The sequence below is a fragment of the Dama dama genome, chromosome 1 (assembly GCF_033118175.1).
Source record: "Dama dama isolate Ldn47 chromosome 1, ASM3311817v1, whole genome shotgun sequence".
Taxonomy (NCBI): Eukaryota; Metazoa; Chordata; class Mammalia; order Artiodactyla; family Cervidae; genus Dama; species Dama dama.
In genome coordinates, this window is record NC_083681.1 from 41,084,611 (window position 1) to 41,108,126 (window position 23,516).

Consider the following 23,516-nt stretch of genomic DNA (forward strand, 5'->3'; position numbering starts at 1 on the left):
TTTAAAGTGCAACATAGTGTTTTCTATCAGGCACTGAAGAGCAAAAAGCTTTTTCTTTTCTATAATATACATTTTCTTTACTCTTGGTGTTTGTAATATGCCTGCAATTAGAAGCAGCAAACACGAACAAACAAAACACGGGCAGAAGGCACAGGATGAGGAGCAGTATGCAAAGTTTACTATTACTCTTACAGGGACACCAAACCAAACCAGGCCCCAAGCCCATTCTGTTAACAGTCGCCTCTGTTCCAGTCAGTCCTTGAAAGCTGAAACCACATTTACTAACCCCTGTATCCCAGGTAAGCAGGCCTGTACCAAGAACCAAGTAGCCATCATGTTACACCAGAAAATCTAAGTGATCTGAAAGACAACTCATTACAAATGCTTAATGTTTTCCTCTGAGAATACCATCAAATCTACTAATGCAAACCCAGAATAGTGCTGCCATTCAATTTAGCAGACTGCTACATAGTCTACATGGAATAAAAATTAGCCACAAAAATACCTTAGAAAAGATTTTTTCTCCCCCTTGTGGACACTTTTAAGATATTATGGAATTCTCAATCATTATATTCAAACTGCAACCAACATTTGTTAATACTATTTTTTAATTCTTTCTTAAAAGGGAAAAAAGGGTAAATTTTTGATTTTGAAATATTGATAGGATCCTCCAAAGTTAAATATTAACATCTTTTCACCTCTTACGAGAACTTTACTGTAAACATACATTATCACAGAATGAACTATTCAATATGTTACAAAATGTTATCCTGAAAGAAAACAAACCTCTTCTGAACCCAGATTCTTCATCCACAAAAGTTTAATGACTAAAATAACACCACAGAATGAACAAATGTTTTATTGGCATGTTCATTGTTGTAAACAGCATCTGGCATGAAAAAGTTTTACCAAAACCTTTTTATTGATTTTTATAAATTAGATGGCATTTTCAAAATTGACGTAGAATTGTGTTCACTGAATAGCTGTATTTAGCAAACTTGCTGATTCTAACAGACTCTGCAATGAAATCATGGTGACTGTACTAGCCTGTGCCATGACCTGACTTCCTAGCAAGTTTTATTCAACATGATGTTAAGACGTTTCCCCAAAGTTAAGCTACATGTAACTACGTGTCAACTCCAAAAATTAAACTGGGACTTACAAGGTTTTAGAAGATTCAAACTTGAAGTTAAACTTCAAAAATAAATGTACAAAAGGAAAAAAACTGAAGCCACTGAACAGAAAAACCTCATTAACAAGGCAAACACAATCGCATGGGACCCAGTGCTGAGGAACCCCACTGAGGGTTACGTTTACATAGACTGCTATACCTCTCAATGTACACAAATGTACATCATGAATGATATGTAAAAGGAATAACCATGGGGAACAGTTGAACTGCAATTATGATAACTCAATAGGATCAATTTTATTTACATGCTGAATGAACGAGTGAAACAAATTCTCTACATCCATAACTTACGTACAATCAGTTATAATTACAACATTGCAGCAATCTGAGCTGCCACCTGCTGGGAGCGGTCTAGGGAAATGTTTTGATGTTCCAGAATAATGTTCTGGACTTTGCCAAAAATGAAAAAAATAAAAACACAACTTCTTTACTGGGTTATGGCTGGTTCTAAGATTTTCTTTCTTCAGCTCCTGTTTCTGCTGCTTTCCAAGAGTCAACACACGTTGCATTTACTTCTGAATTGTCAATGAGGTAATGTGTGTATCAGTGAAATAAACAGAAAATTCATTCATTCATGGCCTTTGCACAGCTTTTATTATTAAGCTATGAGCATCCTGTTTGAGGCTGGTTTTACTAGCGGCTATGTGCACATCTGTCCGCAAGAAAAGAAGTTTACTCATTCCCCTTCCCACTTTTCTAGTAGCAGGTTTCACTTTCTGGTTTTTTTGCACATCCCTTTTCACTTTACAGTACATTTGACTATAGTGCACAACATGATTCCAAGTCAAAACAGTGGCCCACTGGGCACTGAGCTTCTGATTGGTGAAGGGCCATCCAATCAGTGCTGGTGTCACTGGGTTACCCCCTAACCATGTCCGGCCATCATGGCACTACACAGTAGCAGTGAACCGTCTAATTAAAACCAAAATCCCCCAGGGAAAATGCTACACTAGCAGAGTCAGTCTTGAGTTAGATCTTTATTTGGTGCTCCATCCAGATAAATTTTTAGTGCTTTCTCTTTCCGAGGTGAGTATGTTACACGATGTCCTGTTTTCTGGAGTCGACTGCTTTCTTTTTTCATCAGTTCATTTCTTTGCTCATCTGTCAACTCCATTAATTCTTCTGTTCTATCCCTACATTTAAAATATTAATGACACATTAGACCAGTATAGCCATCTGCCTCTTTTAATTTATGTTTAAAAGCTATAATGCTCCTCAATGAGAAAATAAAATCTGACTGTCACCACTTAAGTTATATAACTTAAACTAAGATGTCCTAGATTTCTAATGTGTTATGTTAACACAGCACTCACTTCTAAAAATGGCATAGAATAATTTCCATGTTACTATTAGTATAATAATGGCTATCATTTATTGAACATCTATTTATAACAGCCATTGGGCCAGTTTTTTAAAATGCAGTATTTCAAATTCTCATAAAATCCTACAAGGCTGACGTTACTGATGCCATTTTACAGATGAGGACCTAGGTAAATGAATAACAAAGCTGAATGTGAATACATATCTGTCGGGCTCCTATGACTGCTCTTTCTCCTCTCTCTCTATGTAACTACAGATTCAGTAGCCACTACCCATGTGTGTCTACTGAAGTATGTATGATCCAAATTGAGATGGGTGGCAAGTGTTATAAACACATAATATTTCTAAGACTACAAGGAAAATAATGCAAAATATCTTAGAAATGATTTTTATGTTTTTACATGTCATAATGATATTTTGGATATAGGTTAGAAATACTTATTAAAATAATGTTACCTTTCTACATTTAAAAATGTGGCTAACTAGAAATTTTAAAATGCAATTATATGGCTTGTATTGTATTTCTACTGGTCAGGGCTATTCTATATTGTAACAATCATAAAGCTGTTTATGAAAAATAAGATGTACAACAAAAATGTGGTATCATTAGAAATATTGGGAATGTTACCTATAAAATATGACTGCACCATCATCACAGATATAAAGAGGCCAGACATTCAGGGTAGAAACTTTGGGATTCCAGTCCAAATCCTGATGAATATCAAGGACAGAAATATCACAGGGAAAAGTTCCTCTACCCTAAGGAAAAAACAATGAATGAATGTCACTGTTGGCCATGTTTACTTAGCACTAGTACCCAGATTTAAACACTCTTAGGGTCTTACCTTAGCAAACTCAATATCTTCTAAAGGAATTCCACTGATTTCATAAAGCTGTTAAGAGGAAACATTTTACATGAGTTCACCTAAAAACTAAGTTTTAAGTAATTTTCCTTTCACCTTGTGAACACAGAAATAGTTTTGATTTTTTTCCAAAGTAACTTATATTTGATATAAAATTTTTTGAAAGCAGGTAGTAGAACTGTCTCTCCAGTCCACCTGCAAGTACCATGTCTCAAAATATCAATTTAGTTGGCACTCACTTCATAGGGTCTCTCTTATGCAACACAGAGAAAAATGTATGTTAGTTCATTTTGTTTTAAAACGAGTTTACCTTCTCTCGCAACTCATCAACACTACTGCTTTCCAACACAACCTCCTGGAAGGGATCCAACTTCATCTCTGAAGGCCTCCACCGTCTTGACAAAACTGCAAGTTGTGACATGGATTTCATCTTCTCCACCCCTAAGAATATTCAAGAATAGGCCATCATTCTATTTACGCCTAAAGATTCATAATATGCCTTTTCTTATATTGCCTCGAAAACTAAAAGATTTCCTTTAAGCATTATTCTTAAAAAGTAGGCATAAAAGAAACCAGTTATCCCAAGGAGTTTTTCAGAATAAAATACTCTCTCTCCCCTCCAGTCTCAGAAGAGAATTTGTAACCCCGCAAGCTCTCCTTCCACCAGGACTCCTAATTTCACTCTCTTGTGAATCTTGTTGGACACTGCTCGCCCAACTACTCTCATCTTTGGACCTCTAATCTTTGCTCCTCTGTTGGCTCCTACCATCCCACAATCTGAAATCATAATCAAACAGCCTTCATTTTATCTTCTTTTTTCACTCAAGCTATTATTAATTTTTCTCTTTTACTCCCAAACTTGCTGATTCTTCAAAACCCAGCTCAACTGTCACCTTTCTCTTTGATGTACACAAGAGCCAATTGCACTGATGTGTTTCTTAGCACCTATCATTTTGGGAATTACAGGTTTGTAGTTCTGGTTCTCCCATACACTGTGCATCTCGAGGGCAACCACTGGTCTTTATTTACTGTTGCAGCACCATGGGTCAGAATGTCTGGCAAATTACAGGCCAATGTTTCTTAGATTTAATCATATGACTTAAATCTTACTCAAGCACTTTGATGCTAAAATATATACTGAAATGATACTGATGCAAGGATCCACCATCCAGTGACATATACTGGCTAATTCATCTCTGCCAATATATATTCCTTCCTAACAAGGGTGACGTCTATGTCCTTCATCTCTTCTTGGCCTACCCAGACACAGATACTCAGAGAAGGAATAACTGGTAACACACATTGCTTTTCTAGGTCACTGTTACATGGTTATATGGGTTGAATTGTGTCCCCCACCAAAACATGTTGAACTCCTGAACTTCAGTACCTCAGAGTGTGACCTTATTTGGAATTTACAACAGTAATCAAGCTAAATGAGGTCAACTGAGGTGTACTAATCCAATATGACTAGTGTCCTTATAATATGGGAAACCGGGACCCAGATAGGAACTCCTCCATGGAGCACGCAGTGTGAAGATGAAGGCAGAGATCAGGACATTGTCAAGGCATCTATCTACAAGCCAAGGAACATGAGACTGCTGACAAACCACCACGAGGAGAGAGGCATGGAGCAGACGACTCTCCCTCACGGCCAGCAGAAGGAACTAACCCTGACAACATCTTGATCTCAGATGGCCAGCCTCCAAAACTGTGAGAAAATAAATTTCTGTTGTTTAAGCCACCCAGTCTGTGGTACTCTGTGATAGCCTAGAAAACTAGTATTGTTATTGTTCTCAAAATTTCTGAAAAATTAATAGCACATCCTCAAAGCAAATAAGCCAAAATGAAAAGATACTAAAAAATAAACATGGCTAAGAAACTTTTACTTTCAATAAAAAGTACTAAAAATGCAACTTTGAAACTGCAACTTCCCTGAAAATCAGAGACTGAAAAACAAACATGGCTAAGAAATTTTTACTTTCAGTAAAAAGTACTAAAAATACAACTGTACAATTGCAACTTCCCTGAAAGGAGGAATTCATATTCTTAAAATTAGAGAAAAGAAGAAATATTTAAAAGGCAAATGGGGCCCGGAGAAAAGATAGAAGCAGCTCATTATTTGAGAAAAGCTACAGGCTTCTATTATTTCTAGAGAACTTCTAATATTTCTCCACAAAAATAATGATAATACCATCAAGAACTTCAAGGAAAACCTCCCAGTTGCTGGAAATATTAATATCTTCTTCATAAATATGATAATCCAAAAAGACAGTGCCAGGATTCTTCCATGTTTTTTTCCTTAGACGAAACCTACAAGTGTGATAAGATATTTTAAACTACTATACTCTGAAATTCTTAACTTAAAAAAAGCAACATGAATTTGACATCAAGGAAAAATGAAATGTTCAAATACAAAAGTCAAATGGTTATTCATTAAAATTTTGGGAAAATACAATGAAATGATTTCAAGACATCAAATTGAGTGTCCTGCAGAGGAAGCTCAGGCCAATTCCTAAACAATTTGGTGAGTTCTAACATATTAATCTACAGTACAAAATTCTGAATGGTACAGGAATTTAAAATTCTTCGTTTTAGAAAATCATACTAATCCATGTCAATTGACCACACTGTCTTTCTTCAAACTGCGATGACACTGTAATTTTACTTTACCTGTCAATACTGAGCTCTAAACCACACTGCTCCCTGAGTTGAGGAATTAACTCCTCTTTTGATTGCCGTACAGTCATTCCTTTAGCAAAAACAGCATCTAGCAGAAACTTGCATGGCTAGGAATGTAAAGATAAACAATTACACCCTGAATTACACATTAAAATGAGGATTAACAAAACATTTTATTTGTACTTTATAGTGTGACAATTACTGGGACTGGGTTTAGGAGTCTGTCTTCCTAGATTTAAATCTTGGCTCCATTACTTACTAACTCTGTTATCGTGAGCAAGTTTACTTAACATTTCTGTGCCTCAGTTGTCTCATCTGTAAACTGGGGACAGTATCTTCCTCAGAGTCATTGTGAAGATTAGCTATGATAACACATTCATATTTCTCTTCTTATAGTACAATGATCATCACTTTTATAGAGTAAAATGAGGGAAATGAATACTAGTTTTTCAAATACATCCATTAATTGTCTCAAAAGAGATACAGAATCCACAAACCCCAAACTCAAAGATAAGTCAAAATGAGTGTAATGAATCACACATAAGGGATATAACTGATGCCTAATAAAATATTTGTTGAACAAATGAAGGCATTTTATGAAAACATTACCCGCTTATTTGCTGTTTTTCACATCTGTCTAGGTCTTCATTGAGATGTTATAAATGTCTTAAAAATAGCATCTTTGTCTTATTCTTCTGGGTATTTACCACCATTTTAAATATCACAGGAACTAAGATATTTTATTACTCCCCTAGAACATAGTCTGTTTAGATTCTTAATCCACTGTTTAAGAGCAATATGAACTTGGGCATGTTACTTAACTTCTCTGCGCCTCTGTTTCTTAACCTATATAGTGGGAATAATAGTACTTTTATAATAGAGTTAACTCATGAGGATTAAAGGAGTTAATATTTGTAAGCACTCAGAGAACAAAGAGGCACTAAATATAATGCTAGTTAAAAAATGACTCTCTGAACTAAAAAAAGTATACACTCCACAGGTCAGCTGCCATCTTTCTCTATCATTATACAATCATTCCCAGAAAATAAGCACAAACAAATCCACTTTTAAAAAGCAGAAAATGTATGCCATTCCAGTATTTGTAGCAACACTTTAGATCAGGGGGATGACAAAAATGGTCTGAGGGCCACGATCTGGTGCCTGTTTTTCTGAGTGACATTTTACTGCAAGGAAGTCACTACTGTTGGCTTATGTATTGCCTATGTCTGTTTCTGTGCTATAATGGCAGCACAGAGTAGTTGCAACAGACATAGTATGGCCTGCACAACTGAAACATTCCTTAAAAAGAAATATTCCTCCTGTGTGTTGTGCTGTGCTTAGCTGATCAGTCGTGTCTGACTCTTTGCAACCCCTTAGACTGTAACCTGCCAGGCTCCTCTGTCCATGGGGATTCTCCAGGCAAAAACACTGGAGTGGGTTGCCATGCCCTCCTCCAGGGGATCTTCACAACCCAGGGATCAAACCCAGGTCTCCCACATTGCAGGTGGGTTCTTTACCGTTTGAGCCACAGGGAAAGCCCTTTCCTTCTTTAGAGAGACAAAAAGAAATGTCTAGTAATAAAATCTGTACACTGCATGTTTTTAATAACTACCCAAAGTGACCTTACATTGCTTGTAAGGATGTTACTTACCTCTTGTTCATTGACTAGAAGCTGGTACACTTTAACTCTGTATTCTCCTTTTTTAAGTGCTCTTCCCAGTCTAATTGTAATCTATAAATTAAACACACTTTTTAAAAGATGTACTGTCTCAGTAGAATAAACTACCCTTTCTCACCCCAACTGTTTAGGATTCTCCCCCCAATTCTCTAGATTCTGGGCTGTTTGAGAACAGGTATATCTTTTACCTCTGATTCCCCAATGCCTAGAATAGTAACTGACACACAGTTAACATTTAACAAATGTTTGTTAGATGAATGGAGAAAACAGTAACAAAAAAACCCAATAATCAGTAAATAATCCTTTTAGGGTATCTATTTCACCTTACTCGGAAGAAGTATAAGATGTTCCCAAATCTATCATTTAAAACAGACTCTAATTATTCAGAATTATTTTTTATCAACCTTATTGTCATCTGAAAACGATGAAAGTGTCTCATTCAGCCGGACGCTCTCAAACTCTTGATTGCTGGCGTACACGCGAAAGACCTTGAAGTGAGAGGACAAAACTCCAACAAAGGGCTCTAAGTGTTGTTTGAAAGTGGCCAGAGTAATTCTTTTGTCAACATGCACCATCAACCCTAAGCACACAGACACACAAAAAAACAGAAACAAAAATGTAAAAGAAACCTCCTAAGAGCAGAAATAGAGCAGACTATAGATTGCCAACCACACTGTGAGCAGGAGAGAGCACCCCTTTTCAGTTATTTGACTTTCAGCTAACGTACTACATTCAATGGACATGGACACAGAGCATATGCTACGTATAATCTGACAGCTTTAAATATTCTGAGATGTTTGCTTACTCATTTTGGTCACTAATTTAAAAATCAAACTTTCAGGAACTTTTTTCAAATCCATACATTTCTAGGCCTACACAGCAGCAGGGCAGGCTCTGGCTGCGTTTCACCCCTGCCTCTTCTGCATCCTTAGAGCAAGTCACCAGCCTACATACCTGCATTTTGTCATTTGAAAAATGGAGATAATAACAGTACCGATCTCACTGTATCTTACTGTCAATTCAGTGAGGTTAATAAGTTAAGCATGCTTTTAGAATAGTTTCATAATAGTAATAACCTCAAAATCTAATTTTTTAGATTTACTAATAAATTAGTAAATCTAGTTCTGGGATTTCTACTAAAAATGTCAAGACTAGCATACAAAGATGTCTGTCTTATCCTGTGGTTGGTTGGACTATAACAGAAACACCTACATGGATCAGAAACTCCCAACCTCCTCTAAGCTTCAATTTAAGCTCTCTTTGCATTATAATATGGACTTCCCTGGTGGCTCAGATGGTAAAGTGTCTGCCTACTACGCAGAAGACAGGGGTTCAATCCCAGGGTTGGGAAGATCTCCTGGAGAAGGAAATGGCAACCCACTCCAGTATTCTTGCCTGGAAAATTCCATGGACAGAGGAGCCTGGTAGGCTACAGTCCATGAGGTCACAAAGAGTCAGACGACTGAGCGACTTCGCTTTCACTTTCTTTTGCATTATAATAGGATTATCTTTGATGTGCTTTAATTTTTCTAATGCTTATTATTTTAATCTTTGTCCTTTATTTTATAAGCCACTCATGATGATACTTTTGGAATATACTCTTGACAATACTTCTGGAATATATTTCTTACGCTGATCTTCATATTCTATTAAAGAGCAAAAACATCACTAGTTATCTCTTTCTTTTATAAGACAGTGCCAAATGCAAAAGCTGCCATAGAGTCTCAGGCTCATGCAGCCCTAAGGCTCTCTGTAGGGCAGACCACAAGTTTTCTGTGAAATTTACATGAAAGGTCAAGGATGAAACCTTTATATAGTCTTGGTTTCCATTTCCAAGTCATCCCAACTAGGACTGATGAATTTTTCTGAATGGATTTTTCAAATAATGTCTATTTACTACTTCCCCAGTTATAAAATACTGGTTCACTAAAGAAAATGTGATAAGTATGAATTAGCAGAAAACATACAGTGATGAACTTTATTTACTGTATATACCTTCTGAGGCAGTATATCTTTTACTTTGTTTAAAATGTCTATTTCTAAGCTTTAAGGAATGTCCCTACATATTAGCAATCTAGCTTTTGGCAAAGAAACCTCTATTTATTAACCAAAGAGGGGTTAAATTTCTTGAGAAGGGAGTAATGAAAAAACTTCTTGATTAGAAATGAGCAGCGTATGGCTGGATTTCAGTTTTGCCACATTGGTCTGATAAATGGCTATAGGTACTTATCCAATCTCTGAGCCTTAGTTTCCTCATGGGATTATTACCCAGTCTCATTGACTATTGTTTAACAAATGTAGTAAGTACATTCTAAGGCATTACTCAAACAAAAGCTATCACTGCCATTTTGGTTTCTCTCGTCCTCCTAGTAATGCTGTATCACAGAAAGACATGAATGTTCGTTGGTTATTGATACAGTCCAATATGGTGATTAGAACCAAGTGTTCTGGAGTTAGATGGCCTGGCTGGAATGAAGTTCTTGTTCCCCTTCACATATTAGATTTGTGACTTTGACTAATTTCTCTGAACTTCAGTGATCTCTATTATAAAACAAAGATAACAATCTTTATATCTCATAATGTGTTTTTAGGTCAATACATGCAAAATGCTTAACACAGCACTGATGAGCTATAATCATTTAGTGGTTTTACAGAACACCATCATATCGATTTTCCTATCTATGCCTTCATACAGAAGAGTTCAGTCTCTTCACAGCTGCAACGTTACAGTGCCCTCAAAAGCTTTCTTTTTTCATTCTTTTATGTATTTCTTGAAAGAGGCGGTAACCAAAATTGTACAAAGAAGTTTCAGTGCAAATACATGACCATTTTTATTTCTCTGGTCTTCCTATTTATACCCTACTGCCTGCAGATTACAACTAGGTCACACTGGGACAGTATTTTCAAAGAGGTCTCTAAGTACTCCCTGAAATAATTCCTGGATTATAACTAATTGCTTCAAGACCATCATTTTAAGTGTTATTTGGTTATTACCTAAATGAATTGCCTATACAGTGCAGGGCATACCACTCTTCAGGTATCAAATTCTCCGTTTACCCATTCTACCTTGCCATTTCATCATTCTAAAGAATCTGTATTGTTACTTGTCATCCACATTTCCCAAGCACCTACTTTCAGATCCCTGTGGAACTTGACGAAGCAGTCGTAGTACCAACTCCTGAAACACCTGGCTGCTGGCTACCATCCCCATTCCCTTTCCCCTAAGGCAGTTTGTTAAACATGGAAAGACACTTTGCAGGGTTTTCACCTTTTCTTCTCAAACAACCTTCTGTATAGCTTCTGAACACTTAAATAATTCGTAGAAAATGATTTCTCTTCATCACATGTTTTACTATATCCATGAATGCTAGTAAATTAGCCCACAATGTATTTCTAAAAAGGTTAAAATGGTTAGCAGGCTCCTTTGCAAAGATTCCATTAACCGTTTTAAGATGGAAATGAGACCCTTCAAACTGTAATTCTAAATATCCCCACTGAATCCTTCCTACAGTTGAATGTAGTCAAATTTCCAGTACATCATTCAAAAACAAACTCCTTGAAAGAAATTTCTAACCGTTTTCCAAAGAGAAGCTATTTTTAATTTCTGCAATGCTCTTGAAGGGTTGAGAATGATAAGAAAGCAGTGTAGGTACTAGCTATCTTTACTATGATGTGAGAAAAGAAACAGTGGTTAGCAGTGAGAAGGTGGAGAAATGAGTACCAGGCTTGCAACTGGAATACTTGAATCTGATCCCAGCAGTGTGACCTACTAACTGTGTGACCTCAGGCAAATTATTTAACCTGTATGAGCCAGTTTCTTCATCTGTGAGTTATGTTTAACAATATCACTTTCACACAGCTGCTGAGAACTAAATAAAATAACATGTTAATGAGAGCTGTAAGAAAAAAAAAAACCCATGAAAATTTAAATAAAGTATTACTATAATAGAGTTTCTGTGTCTCCATTTTAATCTACCAATCCACATTTTCCCACTTGAGTTTCTGTAAGATATAGGTATGGATGTCAAATAATTATGCTGTTTTTGAACCTCCTTAAAAACAAAAACTTACGTATTTTTACTACTGATTTCATAATTTCTATCACTTCCTTTTAAAAGATCCAATTTTGAGACTATAGGCAACACAGCATTTAACTAATATAGTGGTTTTTCTGTGCACCTTCTCCCCATGAGATGAAGCATAATGCTGCACTTTAATCATCCCTACTTCTAACTAATACATAGGGCCTAGTTACAGCTTATATTCAGGAAATAATAGTTGTGAAGGCATACAAATGGAGAGATGAAGAGTGGGACTCTCTTACAAAGTAACAGGAGCAAGTGCATTCATACCAGAGCTTTAACCTTTAGTAATGGTCCCACTAGTTACTAGCCATATATGTATTTTTGGGAAAGTCATTCACCCTCTATGAGTTTCAGCTTTCTCATCAGAGGATATCAATGTCTATTTATTAATCTCAGAGAAGCTTCAAATGAGAACAAAGAAGTGTCTTGAAAACTAAAATATAAAAATATAAGGGGTAATATTAATATTTGCCTTTCAGACTAATGCAAAGTATTTAGGTTTTCAGCTATTTCCCTTTTATACTTGAAGAAATATTTTGTATCTTGCACCTGTTTGTCCTGCTAATTCTCTGGCTGGTTTTAGTTTGATATTTTATGAATTCTTTTATTGAGTCTCATACAATGTTATGTTTTTGTTGTTGTTTGTCCAAGTGCCCAAATCACTTCCATTCTGAGATTATACAATTCAGCACTTCTAGTTTATATGCCTGAGGCTTCCTTCAAAGAAATGTGGGAGAAAAGGTCCCTTTTCTTTCTCTGACTTTCCCAGTTAGTTATGTACTTTTTAGGGGGTGTAGGAATGGGGTACCTTGGAGTAGGTGATGGAGGAAAGGGAAGGAATGCACAAATTAAAAATTTTTCTAGGCACCGAATAAAAAATTTTCTAAAGTACCTGGCCTTTTTTGTATATTATTTGCTATTTAAACTATTTCTTTTCCTTTTTAAAATTTTGTACTGTTATTATACTTCTTTCCTTTAAAAATATTCTTAATTTCTTTCTTTTTAAAAATCATTTCACCAGAGTCTGGACATCATTCCAGCACAGGTCTAAGAACACTGCTCACTACAACTGCATCAAAAATGAAAGCAAAGAAGAGAGAGGATAATCTTATAATCCAGGACGCTACAGATAATCTTAGGACAAAGCATCTCTCTTAGCTGATTCTTCTCAACTAAAAATTTAAATGAACTGATAAAAAAGAATTGAGGCTGTTTCAAGAAGCAGCCTTTTTCTTTAAAGTACATACATTTATGTCCTTCCCCAGAACCTTCATCTGCAGCATAGGGCTCTGCTTTGAAATACATGTACTGTATTTCTCCCCTACTCTTGCCACTCTCATCATATTCACTGTCCGTTCCAGAGTCTTCTTCTGCTGTATCCCATGTCTCCTTTTTCCCTTCGTTCGCTTTAGTTCTTCTACTACTCGTGATGCTGTGAGAGTCGAGTCCATTAGCCAAAGGGATCTGAGCATTATCTGCATTGCACAAAGTATCACTGCTATGACTAGAGCTAAGAATATCACTGTCCACTGAACTTGTACTCCTGTCATTATTCACATCTGAATCTGATCGCTCTTCAGATTGAAAATGTTCAGGATCAGAAGTCTGCATATGCTGTTCAAGTTCTCTATTATCCACTGAGGCTGAGGAGTCCCTCTCATTGAGAGGTGATTCAATGTTTTCGAAGTCACTTGTCTCAGTACTCTTGCTGCTGTCCCCATTATCTCCCTCCTGCTGCTGTTGCAGTGACAAGCTTTTGAGTTTTTCAGTGCTTTCTTCTAGAATAGCTTCCACAGACTTTAGGCTCCCTGCAGGTCCTTTGACTCTTTCACAGTCATCATCCACGTTCCCAGAGTCACCCCCAGCTTTCTGGTATGCTGTCCTTTTGGAGTAAGATCCTGGAGATTGTTCAGGTAGCAAAACAAATAATCTGATTGTATTTGCATGCCGATCCAGGAGTTTCCATAAATGAGAGTCTGTAAAGGCCATCTGGTAATCCAAAGTCTCAGAACTTTCAACAAACACCTAAATAGTAAGTTAAAGAGTTACATTACACCATTAATTTTGGGGACAATCTCATTCACTGTAAGAACAGTATCACATCAATATAAGACAGTGCACAATAGATTATAAAATTTGAGATGATAATGTTTCTAAAGGACATATATATATATATATTGTTTTTGGAGACTAATAAACTTTATGTTCATATCTCCTTGTAACTGCCATAAACTGTGCTAAGATAGATGGGGCACACACATGTGTGTGTGCCTGCCAAATCTCTTGCTTACTGGAACATTCATAAAAACATCTTGGTAACGCAACACCAAAATCCAAGTTCTATAAAAAATTTTATGGACAAACGACTTGATTCTATAGCAAATAAATTGCAAGGAAAACAAACATAAAGGGAAAGCTTTAGACTAAAATAAACTTAAGAGATATTAAGGACTTTATTCAGATTCTGATTTGAGCAAATTTCACTGAAAAAATTTTTTTAAGATAATCAGGGAAATCTGAACACTGACTAGATACTGGTTAATACTAAGGCATTTCTGTTAATTTTTTAGGTGTAACAATGTAATTGTGGTTATGTTTTTAAAAGAGTTCTCATCTTATAGATATATATACTCATTGCTTATAGATGAAATGATATGATGCTGGGGATGTTTCTGAAATAATCTAGGGGAAGTAGTTAGTTAAATATAGATGAATCAAGACTTAATAATTATAGAAGCTGGGTGATAAGTACATAAGGGTTCATTATACTATTTTCTGCACTTCTGCGTATGTTTGAAATTTTCTATAATAAAATTTTAAAAAGTGAAATGCATATATATATATATATCTGGCAATTATGAATAGCATTTTGAATTTTGTATAAATGTTATTCAATAAATGTTATAAATGAGGGCTATAAGCTAACCATTTAAGGAAAAAAATTAAGTTAGATCCTTCCCACTCCTTAGCCTAAAACAGTATTAGGGTAGATTAGAGATTTTAATGTTATATACAAATACCACACAGAAGTACTGGAAGAAACTACAGGTGAATAAAAATTACACGTCAAAATTGATAAAACAATATATAAAAAAAAGAGCTAGATGTTACAAAAGATCAATCTTTCCTAAGATCTGAGAGACTAGAAATGGTGACAAATAAAAGATGGTAATCGAAGAAACTTTGCTACAGTTTATCCAGAGTAAACCAATAGCATTAAGAATAAAAACACATGAAAAATGATATGATGGAAACATAATGATACCAAGAGATGCCACAAAAAGACCAACATGAACTTTCTCTTTCCTTCTAGAGATAGGGAATAACAAAGGGAATAACAAATAGCAAAGGGAATAACATGGAGTGAACCCAAGATAAGAATTGTCTGTACTCTAGGCATGCTTCAGACTCACCATGAAGTACCGCTTTATGCGAGAAGCTCAAGAATGAACAAAATTCAGAGGACATAATCATTGTGACCAGAACTAGTCAGCAAGGTTCCACCAGACAGGCAGGACTAATTGGGGGCTTGAAAAATAAATGTAGGGAGATGGGGGAAAACACTACATGTTGGGGTGGCACATGAACAAGGCAAAGAGGAGAACCAGCAAGATTCACTTAGAAGACAAAGAAGCATGACCTGACCTGACTATAAAGATAGGTAATTACTGGAAGGATGTGAGAATTTAAAAGGTAAAATTTCAGACAAATGGTGAAGAGCAGTATAGAAAATAGTAATGGAAAAATAAAAGACATACCTTGTTACTTCTAAAAAACCCTTCAAGTTTCAGGGTTTTACTGGGCACAGTGAGAAGGCGCAAATCATTGTAGCAGCGTTCCAGCACTATTCTCATTGTTTCAGCAGGTAAATGGATGGCCTAAAATGAAAGCGATTTAATTAAAAAGTACTTTTTCAAAATAATTATGCTTGACTTGGAAATATGGGAAAATAAGACAATGCCGAGTTCTTCTTAGAAACATCAGAAAGAAAATTAAGAGAAAAATAATCTTACTAGAGATTTACAAATTTAAAAAAACATCATTAGTCCTATCCACTAATTAGGCTGTAAATTAGGAGAACAGAAAATCACTTATAAATGTATGCTCTGAAACTATTTTAAAAGTAACAATTACTCACTACAAGTTCTATTTCTCCCAAACTCATGAAGTAAATGAGGTGATGATTCCACAGAAACTGAGTAACTGACTGTGAGAACTGATGTCAAACCACTTAACTTCTTGACTTTTGATCAGGTCTTCTGTATTGTGTTAATACTTCTACTAAATCAATTATTTTTCTGTGTAAAATGAGATTAAATTAGTAGGTAAATTTTAAAATTCTTCTAAAATTCCATGTCCTTAATTTTTGGTGTCACTTAAGAAATTTCTCATGAAATGAGCAAATAAAAATAATTTACATTTTACAAAACTTCATTTGTATAGTTAATGATGACTAATTCTGAGGCATCCTAGTTATAAACACTAAATTTCTTGGCATCTGTTTTCTGACTGTCTTTATACTTTATAGACATACTTTTCCCCAACAAAATTATAAGCTTCTTCAGGGAAGAAAATGCATGTGTTTCTTTTGTATTCTACCTCAGTGCTCGTATTCTAGATTAAACTATAAAACAGAGCAGTTAATCATAAACTATGACTTCAAAGTATGATTTGTTTCCTCTGATTATTACTGTGGCAAAAGTGTTGGAAGTATTTTAACATAGTAATAATTAATAACTAACTTCTATATAATACTTCACTTTTTCACAAAAAGAGCGCTTATTTATTTTACTCATGTTCACAACAACTCTGTTAAAATAGACATTAAAAAATTCCAGATGAGATAAAAGACAACACTACCATAAAATGAATAACTAGAAATGACTGGCTGAAAGTTTTTTGACTTGTGATTTCTGAACAATTTCCACCACACCAAAGGACCCTAAGTTGGGTTAATTTTGCCTATATTTGTGTGCTCAATGTTCTACAGAGTACGACACCCCTGAAAGGATTATAATCTTTTCTCTGGAGTGAAACAGTTTTTCTATTCAAGGAAATCTGAATGTTTCATCATCATGTTTTTCCAGTTCAAAAATTCTGAATGAGCCTATGCTCTTTACTATTAGCTCACATAATGTGACTGATAGCAGCTTACTCTTCTACTACTTATTCATTTATCACTATCTTTCTGGTTACCCCAATGTGAAACTCCTCAGGTCTTCTGTGCTCCTGCCTTGCCCTAATATTTAGCAATTCCAAGTGCTGCCAATTTTATTTATAGATTCACTCTTACAATCTCCACTCTTTTCATTTCTGGTCTTGTGTCTTCACCTAAATTACTTCAACAACCTCATCTATTAATAATGTTCCTGACTCCTCCCTCAGTCCATTGGGAACATGAGTCTGGAATTGCCCGAATTGCCACACTACAGCATAGCTCTCATATCATAACACTGTACTTAGAAAAACAACCAACCAACCAACCTACTTCCTACTGCTTACACTAAACAGAGTCCAAACTTTTCTGTTTACATTTAAAAACCTGCCATGAGATAAAGTGAACTTATGCTTCCAGGCATGTACTTTACAATGATCCAGCCAAACACACATGTCATTGCTACGTGCACTTGCTTCACACTTCTTATCTTCACATTTAGGTCAGTCTGTTTCTTCCATATGAAGTATCCTTTTCTCCCAATTACAGTTGTCTCCAAGCTATAAATACATTGGCTTCTTGAGGTAAATATCGGTTCCTACATCTTATAACTATCACATAGTGCTTTGTACATAGCAGGCATTTAAAAATATTCATTGACCAATTTTAAAACTTACCTTTGAAATAAACTGTTTGAAGTCTGTAACTGTTTGATTTAAGTAAGCTCGGACAGTGATGGGAGCAGCTATAGATTCTGTCTTTAGATCAACAACATGAACTTTCACCATTGCTTCTGTCACATTTGAAAAACACAGAAACACAAATGGAGGTTCTTTTTTAAAAAGGCATTTCACATTAGCAATGCATTCTAAATGTGTTTCTAACAGATAGCAAAGATAATGTTCTTCTAATTGTCAAAATGGTAGATGTATATGTTAACATGCATAATACAATTAACACTTCTTTCACAATTTATCACATTACAAATATATATAAAGAACTAAAAAATAAATCTAATAAAAAGGTTCTTACAGATCTCTTTAAAAAAGGCAAAAGTCAAAATGTGATTTTTAAAAATACATGCTTTGTTTCCTTATAAAATATTAATACTACCCCTGTCAAATTTTTTAAGCATAGTAAAAATATATATCCAAAGTTCTAAAATACAGAGCAAAACCACAACACTAACAGAAAATAACTAGAGAAAACAAATACTAAAGGGGACATAGAAGCCCTACTTGCTTTTTACAACCTTCACTAAACAATTCAAGACCTTGTTCATAATCAAAGACTTCTTCTCAAAATAATATTCTCTATATCCTATAGAAAATTCAACAGAAAAGCTTTTGGTTTACATGTTTTGTTTTCTGATTTAAAAGTTTTCATGTTACAACTTAATGCCATCTTCTCCTCTCCTGTTTTCAGGATATCATATATAACTTAACTTTCAGTCACCAGAAAAATAAATGATCTTCAATCACTAGATTTAGTAGATATTCTCCAGCTTTAACTGTTTTAATCTCTTGTACATAGTACATGTCAATCTTCCATTTCCCCCAATGTAGCTAATCTAAATTTGAATATTATTCTAAAGTATTGACTATTAAACAATAAAGGAGATTATAAGTGTCATAATACACAACAACGTTTAGAGTTCTCTTTTTAAAAAGTGAGTTATTTTGCTGACCAATGTTATACTTTTATCATAATCTCTACAGTCTAGTTCAAAAATAATCTGAAAGAAAATGCTCCAAAGGGACTCTTTATGGATAGAGCGGAGTATGACTGAAGAAGCTCTTGAAAGAATACCATACTTAATCTACTTTGGAAAGAGGAGGCTTCAAAAAAAGGAGGTGTGGAAGATCCACAGAAGAACAGAATTTGAAAGAGTTATGGAACCATGTCTTCAAGGAGACCCTGGAAGACTCTACTTCTGAGACTTTATGAGAATACACTTTTTTGGGCCGTGGTCTTCTCTATAAAAAGAGAGAGGCAGAGGCAGAGGCAGATGTAGGAAGGGAGGATGATTTAGTACTGGAGAAGAAAAATCCTACTGAAGACTTTTGTTTTTTGCTTTGTTATTTGTTTTTTAAATTTTGTGTATAGTTTTTTGAAAGTAGTCTAGAATTTAATTCCAGGTTTGTTGCTTACTACTTCAAAACCTATCAAAATTATTATACATTCTGAGAACATGTAAAAAACTTAAAAATAATTTCTATAAACAGAAAACTTTATGAAAATGTAAGTCCTTTACAATTCAAGATACCATAAAAATGCTCACCTCCAGATTTATAAGACTGGAAAACTTGATCAGGTCTTCTTGTTTCCAACAGCAGATCAAACATGTATGTTGACTTGACTCCACCTAGTAAAAGACCCATTGGAGTATCTTCTTCTCCTTCATATGATCGTTCAAGATAATCATGAAACTCATCATATTTAACAAGACGACAGCAATCCATGGGTATTACCTCTTCTAAATCCATCATCTAAAAGAATACAACACCCAAGGAAAAAGAAAAAAATATATATATTTTAATCTGATGTGTAACTGTACTAACAAGAGGTCCTAACAAACAATGAAGTCCATATATATTTATGATTTGCACCAAAGCTCAAAGGCATGACCTAAATGGTATTTTAAAATAACCATATTTCATTATCCCTCAAATTATACAACCTATATACCAACATATTTTAAAGACTTTTAAAAAGTTAACATTCTAAACTTTAGATGCACTCAAAATTAATGCACTGTAAGCTATTGCTTTATAACAATTAACCTGGAAACATAAGAGGAAAACAACCAACTAGAACATGCATCTTTTGTTATCTTAACCCAATCTGGAGAAAAACTGGTAATTCATGTATCTGGTAGTGCTCTTCTTAAGCACAGGAGGACAGCATGCCTTACTGAGCTACCACAAAGGCCTTCCTGTTTCACAAGTGCTACCCCACTCTTCTCTGAACCATCCCCAGCAATCTAAGCCAACAGAACACCAACAAATCAGAGATAGGAATTTCTATCAAAAATTTCCCCTCTATTCCATGTCACTTGTAGATGGCATACACTCCATGCAACAATCACTTAAGTGGGAACTGAACCTCTCAGAGAAATAAGAGTACGACAGCTTAGAAGTATTTAACACTCATTCAAGGTTTGTGCTTACTGGTGGCTCAGATGGTAAAGAATCTGCCTGCAATGTGGGAGACCTGGATTCAACTCCTGGGTTGGGAAGATGCCCTGGAGGAGGGCATGGCAACCCACTCCAGTATTCTTGCCTGGAGAATCCCCATGGACAGAGGAGCCTGACGCGCTACAGTCCTTGGGGTCACAAAGAGTCAGACAGGACTGAGCAACCAAGTACAGCACAGCACAGCATGAACCTCCCAGCGACACAGGGCAGGACTGCTTAGGAGCATTTCATACTCATCTACGGCGTGTGATTATGACTTTAAACAAAGTGCGTAAACCTTGGTTTGTCTCCATTGTCCTCTACTCTACTCACTCACACCCCACAAATGGAATTTTACCTTTCTTATGTAAGATTAATTTCTCTCTTCTATTTAACTCTTTACCTTTATGAGCTTTTACTTTCTATTTTTAAGACAAGATTTTTTTTCCCCTACATTAAAAACTGATGGAATATGAGAACCTACTGTATAGCAAACGGAACTGTATTCAATGCTCTGTGGTTACTTAAATGGGAAGGAAATCTAAAAAAGAGGGGCTATACGTAATACATATAACTGATTCACTTTACTGTACAAGGGAAACTAACACAATATTATAAAGCAACTATACTTCAATAAAAATTAAAAGCAAACAAACAAACACCTGATGGACTGTAAACTACCCTTACCACTATCACTGATTGATCTTACTGTATAAACCTGTTAAGACATTTTCTCCATTTTAGTCTAATTTGGTTTCACTATTACTTTGCTTGCAGTCCACCATTATGTTTAAAGGATTTTTACTTTAATCAGGTGAACCCAGAGACATTTATCCATTTATTATTTGTTCATGCCTATACCCATCCGATTTTGACTAGGTAAAAGTAGTAGAAATGCAACTGTGAGCAAAATCAGGGCACTCTTCACCCTTGTAAGTGCTTAAAATTTAGTGAGGGACAGTAACATTAATTAAAACAGTGACAATTAAGTATAAATTTTCAATACTGATGAAATGCTATGAAAGACCAGGTATGTAACAGAAGTTTTCAAATTTTGTGTGTCCAAAAATTCCACTTGAGGTACTCATTTAAAATGTATGAATCCCAGGAGCCAAAACGTAAGTTCACATTTATTTGCAAGAATTAGTTTTTTCATAGGAATGTGATTCTGGTGCAGGCTGTGCTGGGTTATACACAGCACTCTGAGGATAAATGCCAGTGATCTTATGAATTATTTTTATTTTTTTCATTGGTTCTATTCATAAATATAAATGAAATGATGCAGCTTGCATATTTTTTCTCTAGGTCTGAACTATATATCCTTAGAATAAAATAAAATTTCTATCCTGAGAAAATTGTTTAATTTTGTTTTATGCCACTCTATTCTCATTCAAGACGATCTAAAAACAATGCCTCCTTTTTCAGCTTCTTTATCATGCACTTCTTCACCTTAGTTTTTACACACGCTCTTTCCCCAGTTTCTTGCACAGCTGCCTCCTTCTCATGGTTTAAGTCTCAGATTAAATAACCTTAATATACTTCTGAATTACTTCATAGCATCTAAACAATAAGATATTTGCAAATTATCTTTAAATATTTAAATATTGTGGTGTTTAAATATTTTGTCCATTTTTCCCCCAGTGGGATTATAAACTCCATGAAGGCAGTGAGCCTATCTTGCTTACTTTGGTACCTCTAACACCTCATGTTATCTTGTTCATTCTAGTTCTCTTATGCCTCATATGGTAGTCATTCAATAAGTACCTGCTACAGTGGTGCTACTGGTAAAGAACTTGCAGGCCAATGCAGGAGACGTAAGAGACACAGGTTCAATCCCTGCATTGGGAAGATCCCCTGGAGGAGGGCATGGCAACTCACTCCAGTGTTCTTTCCTAGAGAATCCCATGGACAGAGGAGCCTGGCAGGCTACAGTCCATAGGGTCACAAAGAGTAGGCCATGACTTAGCAACAAAAAACAAAAACAATTTGAATATAAAGAATAAATAAATATCTTTGTTTCTAATTTTATTTCTTAGTTCTAGAAAGCTTAACTGGCTTTCAGAGTGAGAAAGTTCTCAAAAGCAATGAATCACATTTCAAAGAAGAGGTATAAACTATGCTCCTTAAGAGATTCATTGATAGGATTTAATGGGCTACTGAAAGTGAAAAAAAAAAAGCTACTGCAAGTGCTTATACTACTACTGACTATAATAAAAACTTGGGAAAATGTTAGTACCATTATGTAAGATATCAATAATTAACTGCCAAGAGTACAATTAAACATACCTTATAAGCCATTTCTACTGCTTCCTTTAGTGTCTTATCCTTATGAACCTCCAATTTATTTTCCATCATCACTTGTTTCACAGGATGCAAACAGAATAATTTTATCTAAAAAATGTAAATGTAAAATATCATTAACTCAATAAGTCATAAATCAAACTACTTTTGTAGACAGTATTTAAATCAAATTATTAAAATTCTTAATATTAAAATATATTCAATATATATTAAAATATAACTGAGATCACTCTCCCTCAGGTCTATTTATCTCATTTAATAACTGATATTGTCAAAAAAAAAAAAACTGATACTGTCTCACTACCAAAAATTCAAAATCATTCATTTTAACAACTATATGTTTCTTTATAAGCATGTATCACAATTTATGAAATCACTCTCCTACTGATAAACATTCAAGTTGTTTCCAATTTTTCCCTAATTTGGAAAATACTGTGGAGAATGCTGTGGTAGTCGAAATTTTTACTGCACTGTAATTATTTCATTATATAATATTTTTTAAGAGAATCATATGAAAGACTATAAATATGCTTTAAGGCTCTTGATAAATCTAATGCAAATGCTAGACAGAAAGGTTTATAAATTTATTCTTATAGGAGAATGTTACAAAGTTCATCTCATTGTAACCTTACCAGCACTATTATCACATTACTGGTTTTTTATGCATAAAATAAAATCACTTTACCTCAGTAATATAGTTGGTTACACTGCTTAATGATTACACAACTCAATGAGTAAGTTATGAGAAATGCAGTTAAGCAAAGTTTAACAGCACTTTTTAATTAAAAGTAAATTAGGAAATCTAACCTTGCATGTATTGCGCTCAATTTCTCGTTGCCTCTTTTCTTGTTCTTCCAATTCTCTCTCTCTGTGCACCAAGTTTTTAATATGTTCTGGATACTCATCTACTTCTAGAAATTCTATTAATGGTAAAAACAGGGTAAAACAGTGCCACTGAGACTGAGCTTCCTTTATACAATTTTGTTCTACTGTATTTCCAGAGAATATACTTCTACTACAGCTGTTATTAAAATTTACTTCAATTACATCAATCTTTCAACATGGAA

At 35.0% G+C, this 23,516-nt stretch overlaps 1 protein-coding gene across 4 annotated transcripts in view; it reads right to left on the reverse strand.

Moving 5' to 3' along the window:
- Positions 1–802: 802 nt before the first annotated feature.
- USP47 (ubiquitin specific peptidase 47) overlaps positions 803–23,516 on the reverse strand; it is a 99,712-nt gene continuing 76,998 nt past the window's right edge. For all 4 annotated transcript variants that reach the window (XM_061147693.1, XM_061147703.1, XM_061147684.1 and 1 more), the window contains 14 exons: positions 23,257–23,369; positions 22,435–22,539; positions 19,254–19,461; positions 17,650–17,765; positions 15,576–15,695; positions 13,065–13,842; positions 8,137–8,312; positions 7,706–7,786; positions 6,046–6,161; positions 5,567–5,685; positions 3,686–3,816; positions 3,358–3,405; positions 3,141–3,271; positions 803–2,325 (listed from right to left, as the gene is read on the reverse strand). In XM_061147693.1, the coding sequence (XP_061003676.1) occupies positions 2,151–2,325; positions 3,141–3,271; positions 3,358–3,405; positions 3,686–3,816; positions 5,567–5,685; positions 6,046–6,161; positions 7,706–7,786; positions 8,137–8,312; positions 13,065–13,842; positions 15,576–15,695; positions 17,650–17,765; positions 19,254–19,461; positions 22,435–22,539; positions 23,257–23,369 (2,417 nt within the window). In that variant the 3' untranslated portion in view covers positions 803–2,150. The remainder of the gene's footprint in view (positions 2,326–3,140; positions 3,272–3,357; positions 3,406–3,685; positions 3,817–5,566; positions 5,686–6,045; positions 6,162–7,705; positions 7,787–8,136; positions 8,313–13,064; positions 13,843–15,575; positions 15,696–17,649; positions 17,766–19,253; positions 19,462–22,434; positions 22,540–23,256; positions 23,370–23,516) is intronic.